This window comes from Dendrobates tinctorius, unplaced genomic scaffold (assembly GCF_039654945.1).
Source record: "Dendrobates tinctorius isolate UK_male_01 unplaced genomic scaffold, ASM3965494v1 ptg000196l, whole genome shotgun sequence".
Classification (NCBI taxonomy): Eukaryota; Metazoa; Chordata; class Amphibia; order Anura; family Dendrobatidae; genus Dendrobates; species Dendrobates tinctorius.
Genome location: NW_027361863.1, coordinates 23531194 through 23549503, shown reverse-complemented (window position 1 = coordinate 23549503; position 18310 = coordinate 23531194). Strand labels below are relative to the sequence as shown.

General features: G+C 45.6%; 1 protein-coding gene across 2 annotated transcripts in view; it reads right to left on the bottom strand.

Annotated features, from left to right (window-relative positions):
• The window catches only part of SORCS3 (sortilin related VPS10 domain containing receptor 3), an 812800-nt gene that overhangs the window by 755714 nt on the left and 38776 nt on the right, over positions 1-18310 (bottom strand). Inside the window, exon 1 of one of the 2 annotated variants that reach the window (XM_073553076.1) lies at positions 14985-15359. The exons of the other annotated variant lie outside the window; for it this stretch is intronic. Within the exon in view, the coding sequence (XP_073409177.1) occupies positions 14985-15065 (81 nt within the window). The 5' untranslated portion in view covers positions 15066-15359. Of the gene's footprint in view, positions 1-14984; positions 15360-18310 lie in introns of those variants that run through there. 2 annotated transcript variants of the gene reach the window in all.

Here is an 18310-nt window from a genome sequence, read left to right as displayed (position 1 = left end):
CGAAACGGGTCGAAAAAATTCAAAAGTCGCCGACTTTTAGCAAAGTCGGGTTTCATGAAACGAAACCCGACCCTAGGATGGGGTCGGCCACGAGGTCGGCGACTTACGCGCCAAAGTCGCGTTTCAAAAGTTTGTTTTGCGCTCTTTTTCAGCCAATCAGGATCCACGGACACTGTGGGCAACGTGATGACATAGGCACGGGTCACCACCATCTTTCAGAAGGGCATGCAAGTGATTGGCTTGCTTTGGTGGGCGTCACAGGGGGTATAAAAGGGCGTGCACGCCGACCGCCATCTTACTTCTGCCGATCTTAGTATAGGGAGAGGTTGCTGCTGATTCTGTAGGGAGAGCGTTAGGCAGGGAAGAAGAAAAAAAAACTGCTTCTGCTGCTAGCGATTTGGCCTGCACAACACACCAGTCACTGTGTGTGCAGTGCAAGGGGAGGCTATATAGTGGTGTATCAGTGGTGTTGGTTGTTGGGCTGCCTTCTAAGGCTTCCTGACAGGCTGGCATTGCTGTTTACCCACTGCTCCGCAAACTGCTTTTTTAAAAGCAATCCAATCTCCCTTATCCTCTAGTCACTTTTGTCACAGCTGTGCCATCGAGCCTGTCACATAGCGCTCAGATATCAGTGGGCCTCACACAATCCAAAAGTGTCCACTGTCCACAAGTGTGTGCAGAAATTCAAAATCTCCTCCTCTAGTCACTTTTGTCACAGCAGTGCCATCGAGCCTGTCACATAGCGCTCAGATATCAGTGGGCCTCACACAATCCAAAAGTGTCCAGTGTCCAAAAGTGTGTGCAGATATTCAAAATCTCCCTTATCCTCTAGTCACTTTTGTCACAGCAGTGCCATCGAGCCTGTCACATAGCGCTCAGATATCAGTGGGCCTCACACAATCCAAAAGTGTCCACAAGTGTGTGCAGAAATTCAAAATCTCCCTTATCCTCTAGTCACTTTTGTCACAGCAGTGCCATCGAGCCTGTCACATAGCGCTGAGATATCAGTGGGCCTCACACAATCCAAAAGTGTCCAGTGTCCAAAAAAGTGTGTGCAGATATTCAAAATCTCCCTTATCCTCTCGTCACTTTGGTCACAGCTGTGCCATCGAGCCTCTCACATAGCGCTCAGATATCCCAAAAGTGTCCGGTGTCCAAAAGTGTGTGCAGAAATTCAAAATCTCCCCTGTCCTATAGACACCTTGTACCTTGTTTTACTTTACTATATAGTTTGTTGGATTTTGTCTACATTTCTACCAAAAATGAGGAAGGCTGGTGGAAGAGGCCGTGGAATTGGGCGGGGGTTGGCAGCTGGTAATGATGGTGTTGGTGATGGATCTGATGGTAGTGGCAAGAGCAAAATAGGACCGAATGCAGGAGGTGTTGAGCCTGCATCATTGTCTGGCTACATAAGGCCTCGAACGCTTAGTTTTCTAGGAGTTGGCAAACCGCTTTTAAAGCCAGAGCATCAGGAAAAAGTTTTGTCTTACATTGCTGACTCAGCCTCCAGCTCTATCGCCTCCTCTTCTTCAGTTGTAAAAAGTAAAAGCACTGAGTCGTCATTGGAGGCTCATGTTCATGAACCACACCTTTCCTTGTGTCCTTCACCCCAACCAAGATTGAAGGATGACGCAGGCCATACTACTGATTACTCCATGGAGCTGTTTTCACATACCATGCCTGGATTATCAAGTCAAATGGTGAATTACCCAGGCCAAGATGAATCTGACATGGAGTGCACTGATGCACAGCCGCTGATGGATGATTCTGCTGGTACATTCACTCAGAGCACTACATTGTCCTCGCAGTGTACAGAGCCAGATTCTGACCCTGATGAGACTCAGGTGCCCCTTCCCGCACACTATACCACCATACACGGTGACACACAGGAAGGTGCACATGACATAGAAGAGGAGGTGATGGATGACCCAGATTGGCATCCATTGGGGGAAGAGGGTGCTGCTTCCAATAGCTCAGATGAGGAGCATCCACAGCAGACATCGACATCACAACAGCTGTTATCTGGCAGGCCCGGAGCACTCCAAAGACAGGTTCCAAACATCAAAAGAGTTGCTGGACAGCTTGTCCAGAGGGTCAAAAGATCACAGCGTGCTAGGCCGCAAAATGTCTGCCAAAGTAGGAAGAGTGCAGTGTGGCACTTTTTTGAACAAATCCTCATGATCAGGCCAAGGTTATCTGTAAGAAGTGCGCAAAGACCTTTAGCCGAGGGAAAAATCTGAAAAATTTGAATACCAGTTGCATGCTTAGACATTTAACCAGCATGCACTTGCAAGCGTGGACACAACACCAAACCTCAAGTACCACATGTGCAACTGATCACAACGAAGGTAGTCAGCAACGCTACATTGTTTCCCCCACTGTAAGCCCACCGGTTAGCACAGCAGCAAATGTTGAGGTGTCGTTGCAAGGCCACAGCAGTCAGGGAATCCCACTGTTATATCAACGAAAGACTGATTCTAGCCATCAGAAAGAACACCAACTCCATCACCATCATCAACCCTCTCTCAGTCCGCCCAGTCCACTGCTACTTCCACCATATGCAGCTCTCAAGTCCAGCTCACCCTCCCAGACACTATGAGTAGGTCAAGAAAGTACTCAGTCTCTCATCCGCGTACACTGGGTTTGAACGCCCACATTGCCAAACTAATCTCGTTTGAGATGATGCCCTTTCTGTTGGTGGAAAGCACAGCTTTCCGCGAACTCATGGCCTATGCAGTACCACGCTATGACCTACCCAGTCGCCACTTCTTCTCTCGCAAAGCCATCCCAGCCCTCCACCATCATGTGAAAGACCGCATTGTCCATGCACTCAAGCAGTCAGTGAGCGGAAAGGTGCACTTCACTACTGATGCATGGTCCAGTCGGCATGGCCAGGGCCGTTACGTGTCCATCACTGCGCACTGGGTTAATGTGGTGGATGCAGGGTCCACAGGGGACAGCGGTGGTGGGACAGTGCTGCCTAGCCCACGGTATAGGAAACAGTTGGCTGTAGGCGTTCGACCCTCCTCCTCCTCCTCCTCCAGAAGCGAAAGCTCGTCCACAGAGCGCAGTCGTACGAGCACTCTATCTGCAGCTGCCACTGTTGCACACGATGTGTCCCCCTATCGAGCAGCTAGTGGAAAGCGTCAGCAGGCTGTGTTGCAGATGATGTGTTTGGGCGACAGACATACCGCCGAGGTGCTGGCCGAGTACTTGAAGCGACAAACTGAGTCATGGCTGGGCAGTGTACATCTTGAGGCAGGCAAGGTAGTTAGTGATAACGGCTGTAATTTTGTGGCAGCCATAGCCCTTTCAAAACTCAGCCACATACCTTGCTTGGCTCACACCTTGAACCTGGTGGTGCAGTGCTTCCTCAAAAATTATCCTGAGTTAACAGCCCTGCTCCAGAAGGTGCGAAGACTGTGCGCGCACATCCGCCGGTCGCCTGTACACTCCGTTCGTATGCAGAAGCTGCAGCGATTGCTCCACCTTCCCAACCACCGCCTCATTATCGACATTGCAACAAGGTGGAACTCCACCCTGCACATGGTGGAGCGGCTGTGCGAGCAGAGGCAGGCCATAATGCATTTGTGGGAGGATACACGGCCAGGCACTTTGAGAGCAGACATGGAGTTGACAGGTGTGCAGTGGTCAAAGCTGAAAGACCTTTGTAAAGTCCTTCAGTGTTTTGAGGAATGCACACGGCTGGTAAGCGCAGACGACGCCATCCTAAGCATGAGCATCCCACTTATGCGTCTGCTCATGCAAACTTTGACGCACCTTAAGGAGCAGGCGTCTGCAGCCAATGTTGACGAGGAGGAAGAGGAGGAGGGAATCCTTGATGACATTCAGCCATTGTCTGCTCAGGGACCTCTCCTGGACGAGGTGGAGGAAGAAGAGGAGGAGGAGGAGGATGATGATGGGGATGATTACTTAGGGGAGGATGCATCTCGTGGGGCAAGTGAAAATGTTGGTGTGGCAAGGTCTGGTACAGGGTTGGGCGTGACTGGAGGGATGTGGATTTGCCAGAAAGTGCTCCTCCACCCAGCACTCGCAGTGCATCATTGACACCGGGAACATTGGCCCACATGTCAGATTATGCCTTGCGGATCCTAAAAAGGGACCCCCGCATTGCCAAAATGATGAACGATGACGACTACTGGTTGGCCAGCATCCTGGATCCACGCTATAAAGGCAAATTACAAAACATCATGCCACAGGAGAACCTTGACCTAATATTGGCTAATAAACAAGCAACTCTGGTAAATCGGTTGCTTGAGGCATTCCCAGCACACAGCAGCGGTGATGGTTCTCACACGAGCTGTACGGGCCGGGGGCAGCTTGGCAGAGGTGTTCGTGGTGCACACAGCAGAAGTGGCGTTGGAGACAGGGGTTTCATGACAATGTTGTGGACTGATTTTTCAAATACCGCTCACACAACTGGTAATACTGCATCGATGGAAAGTGACAGGAGACAGCAGTTGTCAACTATGGTTACAAACTACTTTTCCTCCCATATCGATGTTCTCCCACACAGGTCATTCCCCTTTGACTATTGGGCCGCTAAACTGGACACCTGGCCTGAATTGGCCCAATATGCCTTACAGGAGCTCGCTTGCCCAGCTGCAAGTGTGCTATCGGAAAGAGTCTTCAGTGCAGCTGGATCAATCCTGACAGAAAAAAGGACCCGTCTGTCAACCCAAAATGTGGATGATCTAACCTTCATTAAAATGAACCACGCATGGGTTTCCAAGGGTTTTGTCCCACCTTCCCCTGATGACACATAGGGTGACAGAAAAATGGCTTGCTTTGGTCCACCTCTTCCTGGTACTTCACCTATTTCGCCTTTTGCATCAGCTGAATGTCCAACATCAACATATGCCACTTTCTAAAACTCCCTAACTGTGCTGCCACCCCCCCATGGCCGGGGTCACCGCCTACCGCACGACACCGTGCGAGTGCCGTTGCCCTGGACAGGTGGGTAGGCCGACTCTTGGGCGCGGGCACTGGCACAGGGTCCCTCATAGTGCAATCAAGTGTCTCTGACGGTGGTGGTGCACACCCGCCGTCAGACACACCGCTGTACTATGAGGGGCCCAGTGCCAGTACCGACGCCCACGAGTGGGCCCCCCTTGCTTGGGCAGGGCCCCAGCATTTGCAATCTTTACCTCTCCCTGCTCCTCCGCTGTGTAATCTGGGCCGTCAAATCCATACTGTGCCTGACACCGTCTGAGCCTGCCTCCTGAGACATATATTTTGAATGTGTACGCTATCCATACATGTTATCCAGGGATACGGTACCCTTTCTAACCTTTGTGCAATCACGTGCAATCCATACTGGGCCTAACACCGTCTGAGCCTGCCTCATGCTGTATAGACATATATTTTGAATGTGTACGCTATCCATACATGTTATCCAGGGATACGGTACCCTTTCTAACCTTTGTGCAATCACGTGCAATCCATACTGGGCCTAACACCGTCTGAGCCTGCCTCATGCTGTATAGACATATATTTTGAATGTGTACGCTATCCATACATGTTATCCAGGGATACGGTACCCTTTCTAACCTTTGTGCAATCACGTGCAATCCATACTGGGCCTAACACCGTCTAAGCCTGCCTCCTGAGACATATATTTTGAATGTGTACACTATCCATACATGTTATCCAGGGATACGGTACCCTTTCTAACCTTTGTGCAATCACGTGCAATCCATACTGGGCCTAACACCGTCTGAGCCTGCCTCATGCTGTATAGACATATATTTTGAATGTGTACGCTATCCATACATGTTATCCGGGGATACGGTACCCTTTCTAACCTTTGTGCAATCACGTGCAATCCATACTGGGCCTAACACCGTCTGAGCCTGCCTCCTGAGACATATATTTTGAATGTGTACACTATCCATACATGTTATCTGAGGATACGGTACCCTTTCTCACCTTTGTGCAATCACGTGAAATCCATACTGGGCGTGAGAACGGCTGGCGAGCTGTTAAGCAAGCTACAGCACCTGTCCAGACAAGTACAGGGATTCCCTAGCGAGGAGACTTATTTGATTGTTTTCAATGTTGGGACAGCAATTTTTGGGGAGCACTATACTCTGGAGAATGATAGATGGGGCCCACCATACACTGGAACATTCCAAAGGTGGACATCAGACACTGGAGCAGCATTTACAGGGCCCATTATACACTAGAGCATTAGAAATGGGGCCCATTATGTTTGGAGCATTATTTGGGCCCATAAGACAGTGGAGCTTCATCCATGGGGACCAACATATACTGTAGCATTATGTGGAGCTCATCATATACTGTTTCAAACATTATATGGGACCAATGATTCTGTATGGAGAAATAGATGGGCCTCGTCATGAGATGTAAAAAGTGAGGTATTTTTCATTGTACTATACCGCTATTTCTCTGCCGTATCGGAGCATGATGAGTTGTGGTATGTGTTAAAGGGGCGCTCTTTCGCCCAGGGCACATGAAAACCTGGAGCCAGCCCTCCCCCCCCCCACAGTCTGTAGCCAAATAACCCCCATTTTTCAGTGCGTAACTTGTATTATGAAGTTAATTAAGGTTGACAAGCTTAAGTAAGAAGAATTGATGCTTTTGGCATTCAAATGGGCACTGTAGGTGTGTTTCCTGTCCTCCTCTCACTGCCGACTTTTATTCCCCATTGACTTACATTGGGTTTCGTGTTTCGGGACGACCCCGACTTTTCCCTATAATCGGACGATCTTGCTCGACCCGACTTTTGGAAAAGTCGGGTTTCACGAAACGAAACGCGACCCTAAAAAACCAAAAGTCGCTCAACTCTAGTGAGCACAACATAGGATGGAAAGGCAAATGACGCTAAAAGAGAAGAAAAAGTAGCCTCAATGTTTGGATATTAGTAACATATCATCTATTAAATATTTGAGGTTATATAAAGACTAGAACAAAAATCAGGATCCAATATTCCCCAAGATCTTTCGGGATACATTTTTTTTAACTTGTGTGCATGTATTAGGGGTTAAAAGCCCTTTTTACGATTGGGTTTCATGAAACATTTTGCACAGTTTTCCTTCTTCAGTCGCTGCCTATTGCCGCCGTCAGAATGAGGTAACTGAGAATCAGTCAGTAAGCTCGGTATGACAGTCTGATGGGTCTTTTGTAAATCCCTTATCTGTCTTTTTCTGAGCTCTTCTCAGCTGATTTATGATCTTAGACTACGTCAAAGCTGAATGTGCAGAGAAACAAAGAGACTTTAAAAAAAAAAAAAAAAAAAGCGCTGCAACATTTTTAATGAAACCCAATTGTAAAAAAATGATTTTGGAACTCCCAGCATGCTCCACATTCTCCCAGCAGCCAATCTGGGGCCCCACATGTCCACTAAAGACCAATAGAAAAGTATAAGTGTAATATCCAAGACTGCAGATGCCATATAGCGGCGCTCCCTACAGGCAACATGTGGACCGACAGCCACTCGCGTCCCGTATTTCCTGCACCGATCTGTTTGGATGAAAGGAAGCACAAGCTCACATCTCACCTAAAAGATTCATAAGTCCAAAAGCAGAAAGAAAGCGATTCTGGTGCCGGCTCGAGCGCATGAATAATTCAGCAGAATAGCTTAGTAATTACTATATCAAGCGATATCTCCGCCATCACGCGCCTTAACACGACTCCGACAACGCTCCCCGCAACCGACATTAATAAATAAAATGCAATTTTCCTGCTTAAAATTTGTTGTTTGAAGCCTGAATATTTTATTGGTGTTAATACATTTTAAATAATCATCCAGAACCTCTAAATGTGGAGTCCTGAACCCGAAAACGAGATCATCCGCTACATTTATAGGGAGCGATCAGGTTCATATAATTATCCTACAACTCTGATTACAGCGAGCGCCGAGTGTGCGGAGACGAGAGAAGAAAAGTGAGAAAAAAAAATGGACAGGGGGGGGAAATAAGTATTTGATCCCTTGCTGATTTTGTAAATTTGCCCACTGACAAAGACATGAACAGTCTATAACCTTAAAGGTAGGTTAACTGATAGAATATCTAAAATAAAATCCAGAAAATCACATTGTATAAATTATATACTTTTTTTGCATTTTGCAGTGAGAAATAAGTATTTGATCCCCTAACAACCATTAAGAGTTCTGACTCCTACAGACCAGTTAGACGCTCCTAATCAACTCGTTACCTGCATTACAGAGAGCTGTCTTACATAGTCACCTTTATAAAAGACTCCTGCCCACAGACCCAAAGAATCAGTCAGACTCTAACCTCTACAACATGGGCAAGACCAAAGAGCTTTATAAGGATGTCAGGGACAGGATTATAGACGTGCACAAAGCTGGAATGCGCGACAAAACTATAAGTAAGACGCTGGGTGAGAAGGAGACAACTGATGCAATAGTAAGAAAATGGAAGAAATGCAAAATGACTGTCAATCAACATTGATCTGGGGCACCATACAAAATCTCACCTCGTGGGGTGTACTTGATCATGAGGAAGGTGAGAAATCAGCCTAAAACTACACGGGGGGAACTTGTTAATAATCTCAAGGCAGCTGGGACCACAGTCACCAAGAAAAGCATTGGTAACACATTACAGGTTTACAATCCTGCAGTGTCCACAAGGTCCCACCGCTCAAGAAGGCACATGTGCAGGCCCGTCAGAAGTTTGCCAATGAACACCTGGATGATTCTGTGTGATTGGGAGAAGGTGCTGTGGTCAGAAGAGACAAAAATTGAAGTCTTCAGCATTAACTCAACTCACGGAGTCTGGAGGAAGAGAGATGCTGCCTATGACCCAAAGAACACCATCCCCACTGTCAGGCATGGAGGGTGAAACATTATGTTTTAGGGGTGTTTATCTGTTAAGGGCACAGGACTTCACCGCATCAATGGGACAATGGATGGAGTCATGTACCGAAAAATTCCAGAGTGACAACTTCCTTCCCTCTGCCAGGACATTAAAAATGTGTCGTGGCTGGGTCTTCCAGGAAGACAATGGCCCAAAACATACAGCCAAGGCAACAAAGGAGGGGCTCAAACAGAAGCACATTAAGGTCATGGAGTGGCCTAGCCAGTCTCAAGACCTTAATCCCATAGAAAACTTATGGAGGGAGTTGAAGCTCCGAGTTGCCAAGTGACAGTCTCAAAATCTTAATGATGTAGAGAAGATCTGCAAAGAGGAGTGGACCAAAATTCCTCCTGACATGTGCTGTGCTTGCCAACAAGGGTTTTACCACCAAGTATTAAGTCTTGTTTTGCCAGAGGGATCAAACACTTATTTCTCACTGCAAAATGCAAATACATTTATATAATTTATACAATGTGATTTTCTGGATTTTATTTTTGATATTCTATCTCTCAATGTTAAAATTAACCTCCCCTTAAAATTATAGATAGTCCATGTCTTTGTCAGTGGGCAAACTTACAAAATCAGCAAGGGATCAAATACTTATTTCCCCCACTCTAGGTAATACAGCAGAAGGCCATTGGGGGGGCAATAACAGCTCTGCCTATTATTACCATAATTGGCCTTATGAGACACAAAATACACACAGAAAGTATGTGCCCCCCACATCCACCTCCGGGGGCTTCTGTATCCTCATCTACATCCATAGACATTAATATGGAGTTGCCCCTTTTACACTGACCCCTAGTAACTATCAGCGCGTTTCACTCTTCCTCATCACAGCGAATAAATCAATATTTCGAGATATTTCACACATTGAGAAACATCCAGAAATCATGAAGAAATCATTTCTTTTTTTCTTGAAGTGCAATTATTTCTTCACTGTATTTTATGACTTTTTTCAGGACATGAACAAATAACGAGGGCGGAAGAAGGTGAATATTTCATCAATTCAATGACAAGAAAACAAAAGCAGTGAAATGCTACGGTTTCTAAAGGAATCTTTAATTTTTTTTCTGTTGCCATAGCAAAACTCTAGATACTAAAAATACTGACTAACAAGCTGTACCGCGAACCCGACCACGAGACAAAACACACAGACAAAATATGAGCTGAATTCATAAGAGCTGCACGAGCAAGAACAGAAGACACTTAGTGATGATGTCATCGCCAGCTTGCGAGCAATAAAAGCCGCCATCTCACCATCATTACAAATCATTAGGAAATACCAAGAAAACTGAGCCGCTGAACGGCGAGTCTGACCATCATATGTATCACATCATTAGAGAAGGGTGCAATACAAACCTCACAAACAATAATACTGCTATGTACAAGAATAAAACTACTATAATACTGCCCCTATGTATAAGACTATAACCACTATAATACTGCCCCTGTGTACAAGAATATAACTACTATAATACTGCCCCTATGTACAAGAATATAACTGCTATAATACTGCTCCTATGTACAAGAATATAACTACTATAATACTGCCCCTATGTATAAGACTATAACCACTATAATACTGCCCCTGTGTACAAGAATATAACTACTATAATACTGCCCCTATGTACAAGAATATAACTGCTATAATACTGCCCCTATGTACAAGAATATAACTACTATAATACTGCCCCTATGTATAAGACTATAACCACTATAATACTGCCCCTGTGTACAAGAATATAACTACTATAATACTGCCCCTATGTACAAGAATATAACTACTATAATGCTGCCCCTATGTACAAGAATATAACTACTATAATACTGCCCCTATGTACAAGAATATAACTACTATAATACTGCTCCTATGTACAAGAATATAACCACTATAATACTGCCCCTATGTACAAGAATATAACTACTATAATACTGCCCCTATGTACAAGAATATAACCGCTATAATACTGCTCCTATATACAAGAATATAACTACTATATTACTGCTCCTATATACAAGAATATAACTACTATAATACTGCTCCTATATACAATATAACTACTATAATACTGCCCCTATGTACAAGAATATAACTGCTATAATACTTCTCCTATATATAAGAATATAACTACTATAATACTGCTCCTATATACAAGAATATAACTACTATAATACTGCCCCTATGTACAAGAATATAACTACTATAATACTGCCCCTATGTACAAGAATATAACTACTATAATACTGCCCCTATGTACAAGAATATAACTACTATAATACTGCTCCTATGTACAAGAATATAACTACAATAACACTGCTGCTATGTACAAGAATATAACTACTATAATACTGCCCCTATGTACAAGAATATAACTGCTATAATACTTCTCCTATATATAAGAATATAACTACTATAATACTGCCCCTATGTACAAGAATATAACTACTATAATACTGCTCATATATACAAGAATATAACTACTATAATACTTCCCCTATGTACAAGAATATAACTACTATAATACTGCTCCTATATACAAGAATATAACTACTATAATACTGCCCCTATGTACAAGAATATAACTAGTATAATACTGCTCCTTTGTACAATATAACTACTATAATACTGCCCCTATGTACAAGAATATAACTACTATAACACTGCTGCTATGTACAAGAATATAACTGCTATAATACCGCTCCTATGTACAAGAATATAACTACTATAATACTGCCCCTATGTACAAGACTATAACTACTATAATACTGCCCCTATGTACAAGAGTATAACTACTATAATACTGCTCCTTTGTACAATATAACTACTATAATACTGCCCCTATGTACAAGAATATTACTATAACACTGCTGCTATGTACAAGAATATAACTACTATAATACTGCCCCTATATACAAGAGTATAACTACTATAATACTGCCCCTATATACAAATTCGACCACAAGATGGCAAGGGGAGCATAGTTCAGAACTTGACAGCAGCTTATGGCTTTAGAAACCGCTTAGTCATGGGGGCGGGGAGACAGGAACCCAGGAGGGGATTTCCCGAGGAGGGAGATAAATAGGACAGGAGAGGGTTCCAGTCCTGGTAGGAGCTCAGGAGGAGAAGAGACAGTGAACGAGAATGAACAGTAGTGGAGAGCTCGACCAGGGGACTGAGGAGAAAAGAAGTCAGGGGGGTGGCCCCGACACGAAGAACCGCAGAACAGACAAGGCCCCGGGGGTACCAAATTGACGACAACCTCAGACTGGTGAAGCGCTGGTGGTAGATAGGCCTAGGGCAGCCCCAGTGAAAGAGCCGTGAGGAACGTCACTACGACAGAAGGAAGGTGCAGGTACCCGGGCCAGAATACGGAGAGCTGTAAAAGGTGCTGCGGTGTATGGCTACGGTCGTCAGGAGGACGGCCAATAAACTCGGACCTGTTGTACCCAAAAATCTGCCTCCGTCTCGTCTCTGTGTCGTCTGTGCGCGGTAAGCAGTGGACCACCCCCCAATCCGGGCCATTACTACAGTAGCATATCCCCCTCTCTGAGCCCAGGTAGGAGTGCGGCAGATGTCTGGTTACACCATTCTCTTGTAGAAGCTGGATTTTCACAGAATATCCTCCGTTCCATATTTGCTCCTCATCATAGATCTTCTGGGGATGACTTCTCACCATGCACTGCCAGCTCAACCAGTGCTGCAGATCCGCCAGAGCCACCACCTCAGTCTGGAACAGGACAGTGGCCGTTATTTCCTGCGGCTTAGACAGCTGGATACAATGGAGATGATCCCAGATCTCATCACCTCTAGTGTCATTATAGATGTTCCAGAACATATCCAGATCACACTGAAGCTTAAAGCTGATGTCATAGATCCTGCTGGATGGGACATGGATCAGAGCGTAGACCTCAGATGCCTTAAACCTCAAAGTCTTTCAGAAGAACTTTTCCAATATAAATTCTGGATGGGATGTTCTCCTCTGGTCCCGTGTACTTTATCCTGACTGCATTCCTCCTCTGAGGTGGAGGGTTCACTAGTCTTGTGACATTGGAGAACAGTCTCCTGAACTGATGTTGGTCAGCAGGAGGATCAGTGCCGGAGCTCTCCCCAGCCGCAGGTGGATCAGTGCCGGAGCTCTCCCCAGCCGCAGGTGGATCAGTGCCGGAGCTCTCCCCAGCCGCAGGTGGATCAGTGCCGGAGCTCTCCCCAGCCGCAGGTGGATCAGTGCCGGAGCGCTCCCCAGCCGCAGGTGGAGCAGTGCCGGAGCGCTCCCCAGCCGCAGGTGGAGCAGTGCCGGAGCTCTCCCCAGCCGCAGGTGGAGCAGTGCCGGAGCTCTCCCCAGCCGCAGGTGGAGCAGTGCCGGAGCTCTCCCCAGCCGCAGGTGGATCAGTGCCGGAGCTCTCCCCAGCCGCAGGTGGATCAGTGCCGGAGCTCTCCCCAGCCGCAGGTGGATCAGTGCCGGAGCTCTCCCCAGCCGCAGGAGGATCAGTGCTGGAGCTCTCCCCAGCCGCAGGTGGATCAGTGCTGGAGCTCTCCCCAACTGCAGGTGGATCAGTGCTGGAGCTCTCCCCAGCCGCAGGAGGATCAGTGCTGGAGCTCTCCCCAGCTGCAGGTGGATCAGTGCTGGAGCTCTCCCCAACTGCAGTTGGATCAGTGCTGGAGCTCTCCCCAGCCGCAGGTGGATCAGTGCTGGAGCTCTCCCCAGCCGCAGGTGGATCAGTGCTGGAGCTCTCCCCAGCCGCAGGTGGATCAGTGCTGGAGCTCTCCCCAGCCGCAGGTGGATCAGTGCTGGAGCTCTCCCCAGCCGCAGGTGGATCAGTGCTGGAGCTCTCCCCAGCCGCAGGTGGATCAGTGCTGGAGCTCTCCCCAGCTGCAGGAGGATCAGTGCTGGAGCTCTCCCCAGCCGCAGGTGGATCAGTGCTGGAGCTCTCCCCAGCCGCAGGTGGATCAGTGCTGGAGCTCTCCCCAGCTGCAGGTGGATCAGTGCTGGAGCTCTCCCCAGCTGCAGGAGGATCAGTGCTGGAGCTCTCCCCAGCCGCAGGAGGATCAGTGCTGGAGCTCTCCCCAGCTGCAGGTGGATCAGTGCTGGAGCTCTCCCCAACTGCAGTTGGATCAGTGCTGGAGCTCTCCCCAGCCGCAGGTGGATCAGTGCTGGAGCTCTCCCCAGCCGCAGGTGGATCAGTGCTGGAGCTCTCCCCAGCCGCAGGTGGATCAGTGCTGGAGCTCTCCCCAGCCGCAGGTGGATCAGTGCTGGAGCTCTCCCCAGCTGCAGGTGGATCAGTGCTGGAGCTCTCCCCAGCCGCAGGAGGATCAGTGCTGGAGCTCTCCACTGCCCCATGATCACTGACACCAGTTTGTGCTGCAAAAACACCCAGATTCATTACTGATTGTTGCACAATGTGGTCTCCATTCACTGACATGAAGGGTTCAGAGTCCATTATTACTGCACTGTGGTCTCCATTCACTGACATGCATGACATAGACTCCATTACCACTGACTGATGTACAACTTTGTCTCCATTCACTGACATAGAGGGTTGTATCTGTTACAGACAAGCATTCACCAGCACCACTGAGCGGTGTCTCACACACAGTGTCAGCACAAGGGGCACTTACTTTATCACTCACAGGAGCTGAGCTCCCTTAATTGCTGCACACAGAGGGTACTGCAGCCCCTCATTTGCTGACACTTTCCTCTGCAGCGCTCCCAGAATTGTCTGATGCCCCAGACCCCTCACATTGTGCAGCTGATGTAAGTGCTGCATTTCTTACCAGACGTCCTTGCTCCACACCGTGCACAGTTTTATATTTAATGTCCATTTTACCAATGGAGTGTTTTCTATTCTCCTTCTGGGCTCTGGCTCCCCTTTTTTCCTCCATAGCCCAAGTTTCCTTTCTGGGCACAGAGTTTACATCTTTGTCCAGGTTTCCCTTCCGAATGTCCAGCTCTCGTCTGCAAACATCCAAGCTCTCACATTTCATCAGTTTTATCTTTGGATCAGTCTCATTCTTAATTTCATCTTGTAATTTGCTGATTTGCATTTCCAGCTTAAAAATACTTTGCCTTGTAACTTTACAATTCAATCCAGCAACATAACAAGCAGGTTTACAAGACTCACCAGCCACCATTTCCAGCATTCCATTACCATGAGGTCCATGCGGCAGGCCACACTCCAGGCTCGGGGCTTTCCCTGGATCATCAGCCCAGCTTTCCTCCCCTCCACCTGGGTCAGAAGCCATGCCTCCGCCCTGCTGGGAGCTCACAAACACACGTCTATTCTCTCCTATGGACAAGAATATAACTACTATAATACTGCCCCTATATACAAGAATATAACTACTATAATACTGCCCCCTATGTACAAGAATATAACTACTATAATACTGTTACCTATGTACAAGAATATAACTACTATAATACTGCTCCTATGTACAAGAATATAACTACTATAATACTGCTCCTATGTACAAGAATATAACTGCTATAATACTGCCCCTATGTACAAGAATATAACTACTATAATACTGCTCCTATGTACAAGAATATAACTACTATAATACTGCCCCTATGTACAAGAATATAACTACTATAATACTGCTCCTATGTACAAGAATATAACTACTATAATACTGCCCCTATGTAGAAGATTAGAACTACTATAATACTGCTCCTATGTACAAGAATATAACTACTATAATACTGCTCCTATGTACAAGAATATAATTACTATAATACTGCTCCTATGTACAAGAATATAACTACTATAATACTGCTCCTATGTACAAGAATATAACTACTATAATACTGCCCCTATGTACAAGAATATAATTACTATAATACTGCTCCTATGTACAAGAATATAATTACTATAATACTGCTCCTATGTACAAGAATATAACTACTATAATACTGCTCCTATGTACAAGAATATAACTACTATAATACTGCTCCTATGTACAAGAATATAATTACTATAATACTGCTCCTATGTACAAGAATATAATTACTATAATACTGCTCCTATGTACAAGAATATAACTACTATAATACTGCCCACTATGTACAAGAATATAACTACTATAATACTGCCCCTATGTAGAAGATTATAACTACTATAATACTGCTCCTATGTACAAGAATATAACTACTATAATACTGCTCCTATGTACAAGAATATAACTACTATAATACTGCCCCTATGTACAAGAATATAACTACTATAATACTGCCCCTATGTACAAGAATATAACTACTATAATACTGCCCCTATGTAGAAGATTATAACTACTATAATACTGCTCCTATGTACAAGAATATAACTACTATAATACTGCTCCTATGTACAAGAATATAACTACTATAATACTGCCCCTATGTACAAGAATATAACTACTATAATACTGCCCCTATGTACAAGAATATAACTACTATAATTGTGTGGTGCATTTTTCTGTCAGTAGACGTTGAGTCATTGCTGTGAGGATATTATTACGGTACAGATATGTAGTATAAGTGCTCGGCTCCTGATGCACACTTGCCAAGGACACTATTTTGTAGGTCGCATTTCAGTAGTCAGTGGAGCTTTGTATTGAGGCAGGAGACTGAGCATTGTCTGCTGCTCGTAGATTAGGTACATTTTCTGGGTTTTATGAAGCCATCTTTCAGCAGATATGATGATGTCTATAGAGCGCTGCTTGTTTATTTTTCACACTTTTTCCTATTATGTAAGAGCGGTCAGCGGAGATCATTATTATGCTGCAGTTGATGGTGACAGCCGTTCCTGTGGATGTCCGGGAGCTGAACATTTTCTTCCGCACCTCTGACACCTATTATACAGATACCAACCAATACATTAATGTTGGTCGACCTCCCGCTACGTGCCGTCAATATTTATAAGTAGCTAAATTGTATCTCCCCCCGTATAGCATACTGGATACAGGTTATGAACATTTATGTAATACTGTAGCATTGAGAAAAACATTTAGTATTTATTTTCCCCCATTTTAGGTCTCAGCATTTAAAGGGGCATTCACAACAGATGTGAGAATTGCTTAAATGAAAATAAAATTTGTGCAGAATTTTGAACCAGTGAACTTTCATAACTTTTCATTCATGCAATCGCCAACACTGTACATCCTTATTCTAAACAGCGCAAAAGATTGCACCAACCGCAGAAGGCTTACATGACCTCACTCACAACATGGGGGTGTTCCCAATAATGACTTGGAGCTATTATATCATATAGTACAGTTGTGCTCAAAAGTTTACATGCCCCGGCAGAATTTTTGCTTTCTTGGCCTTTTTTCAGAGAATATGAATGATAACACCAAATCTTTTTCTCCACTCATGGTCAGTGGTTGGGTGAAGCCATTTATTGTCAAATTACTGTGTTTTCTCTTTTTAAATCATAATGACAACCCAAATGACCCCGATCTAAAGTTCACATACCCCATTTCTTAATACTGTGTATTGCCCCCTCTAACATCAATGACAGCTTGAAGTCTTTTGTGGTAGTTTTGGATGAGGTTCTTTATTTTCTCAGATGGTAAAGTTGCCCACTCTTCTTGGCAGAAAGCCTCCAGTTCCTGTAAATTCCTCGGCTGTCTAGTGTGAACTGCGCGCTTGAGATCTCCCCAGAGTGGCTCAATGACATTGAGGTCAGGAGACTGAGATGGCCACTCCAGAACCTTCACTTCGTTCTGCTGTAGCCAATGACAGGTCGACTTGTCCTTGCGTTTTGGGTCATTGTCATGTTGGAACGTCCAAGTGCATCCCATGCGCAGCTTATCAGCAAATTTGCCTCCAGTATTATAACGTGATAACGTGCTACATTCATCTTTCCTTCAACTTTGACCTAGTTTCCTGTGCCTTTGTAGCTCACACATACCCAAAATATCTGTGATCAACCTCCGTGCTTAAAGGGAAGGTGCCATGTTTTTTCATAATTTAATGTAAAAAAGAAAATAGTATAAAAAGATATTGTCCCCTAAGCTTGACTCAGTGGTGTGTATGGATTTTTTTTTTCTGTAGTAATGCAGCCACTGGGGGCTGCCATCTTACCGCTCTGGCTGCTGAACGACACTTTACATGCTCATTTACGGCAGTCCCTGGGCATAAGAGACAATAGTCGGCTGCCGACCCTATCTCTATCATTGCAGCAGCATCAGGAGTGAACTGGGCACGCCTCTGTGGGCAGCTCAATTCACAGCTGTAGGTGTGGCCAGGCGCCATCTTATTAGAGCCCAGTGCTTTCCTGTTAGCTCCATTAACACTCTATTGCAAGCCCTGTTATCACTGAGGCTGTACTGTTCCACCATAACAGGGCTTGGATGTTCACTCTGCACATACCAGCTGCAGGAGAGGATACAGGACGAGCTCCTGGAGACCGAGCTGCTCTTTCCAAAACACCCGACCAGCTGCAGCCCCTGCTCTTGCAAAACATAG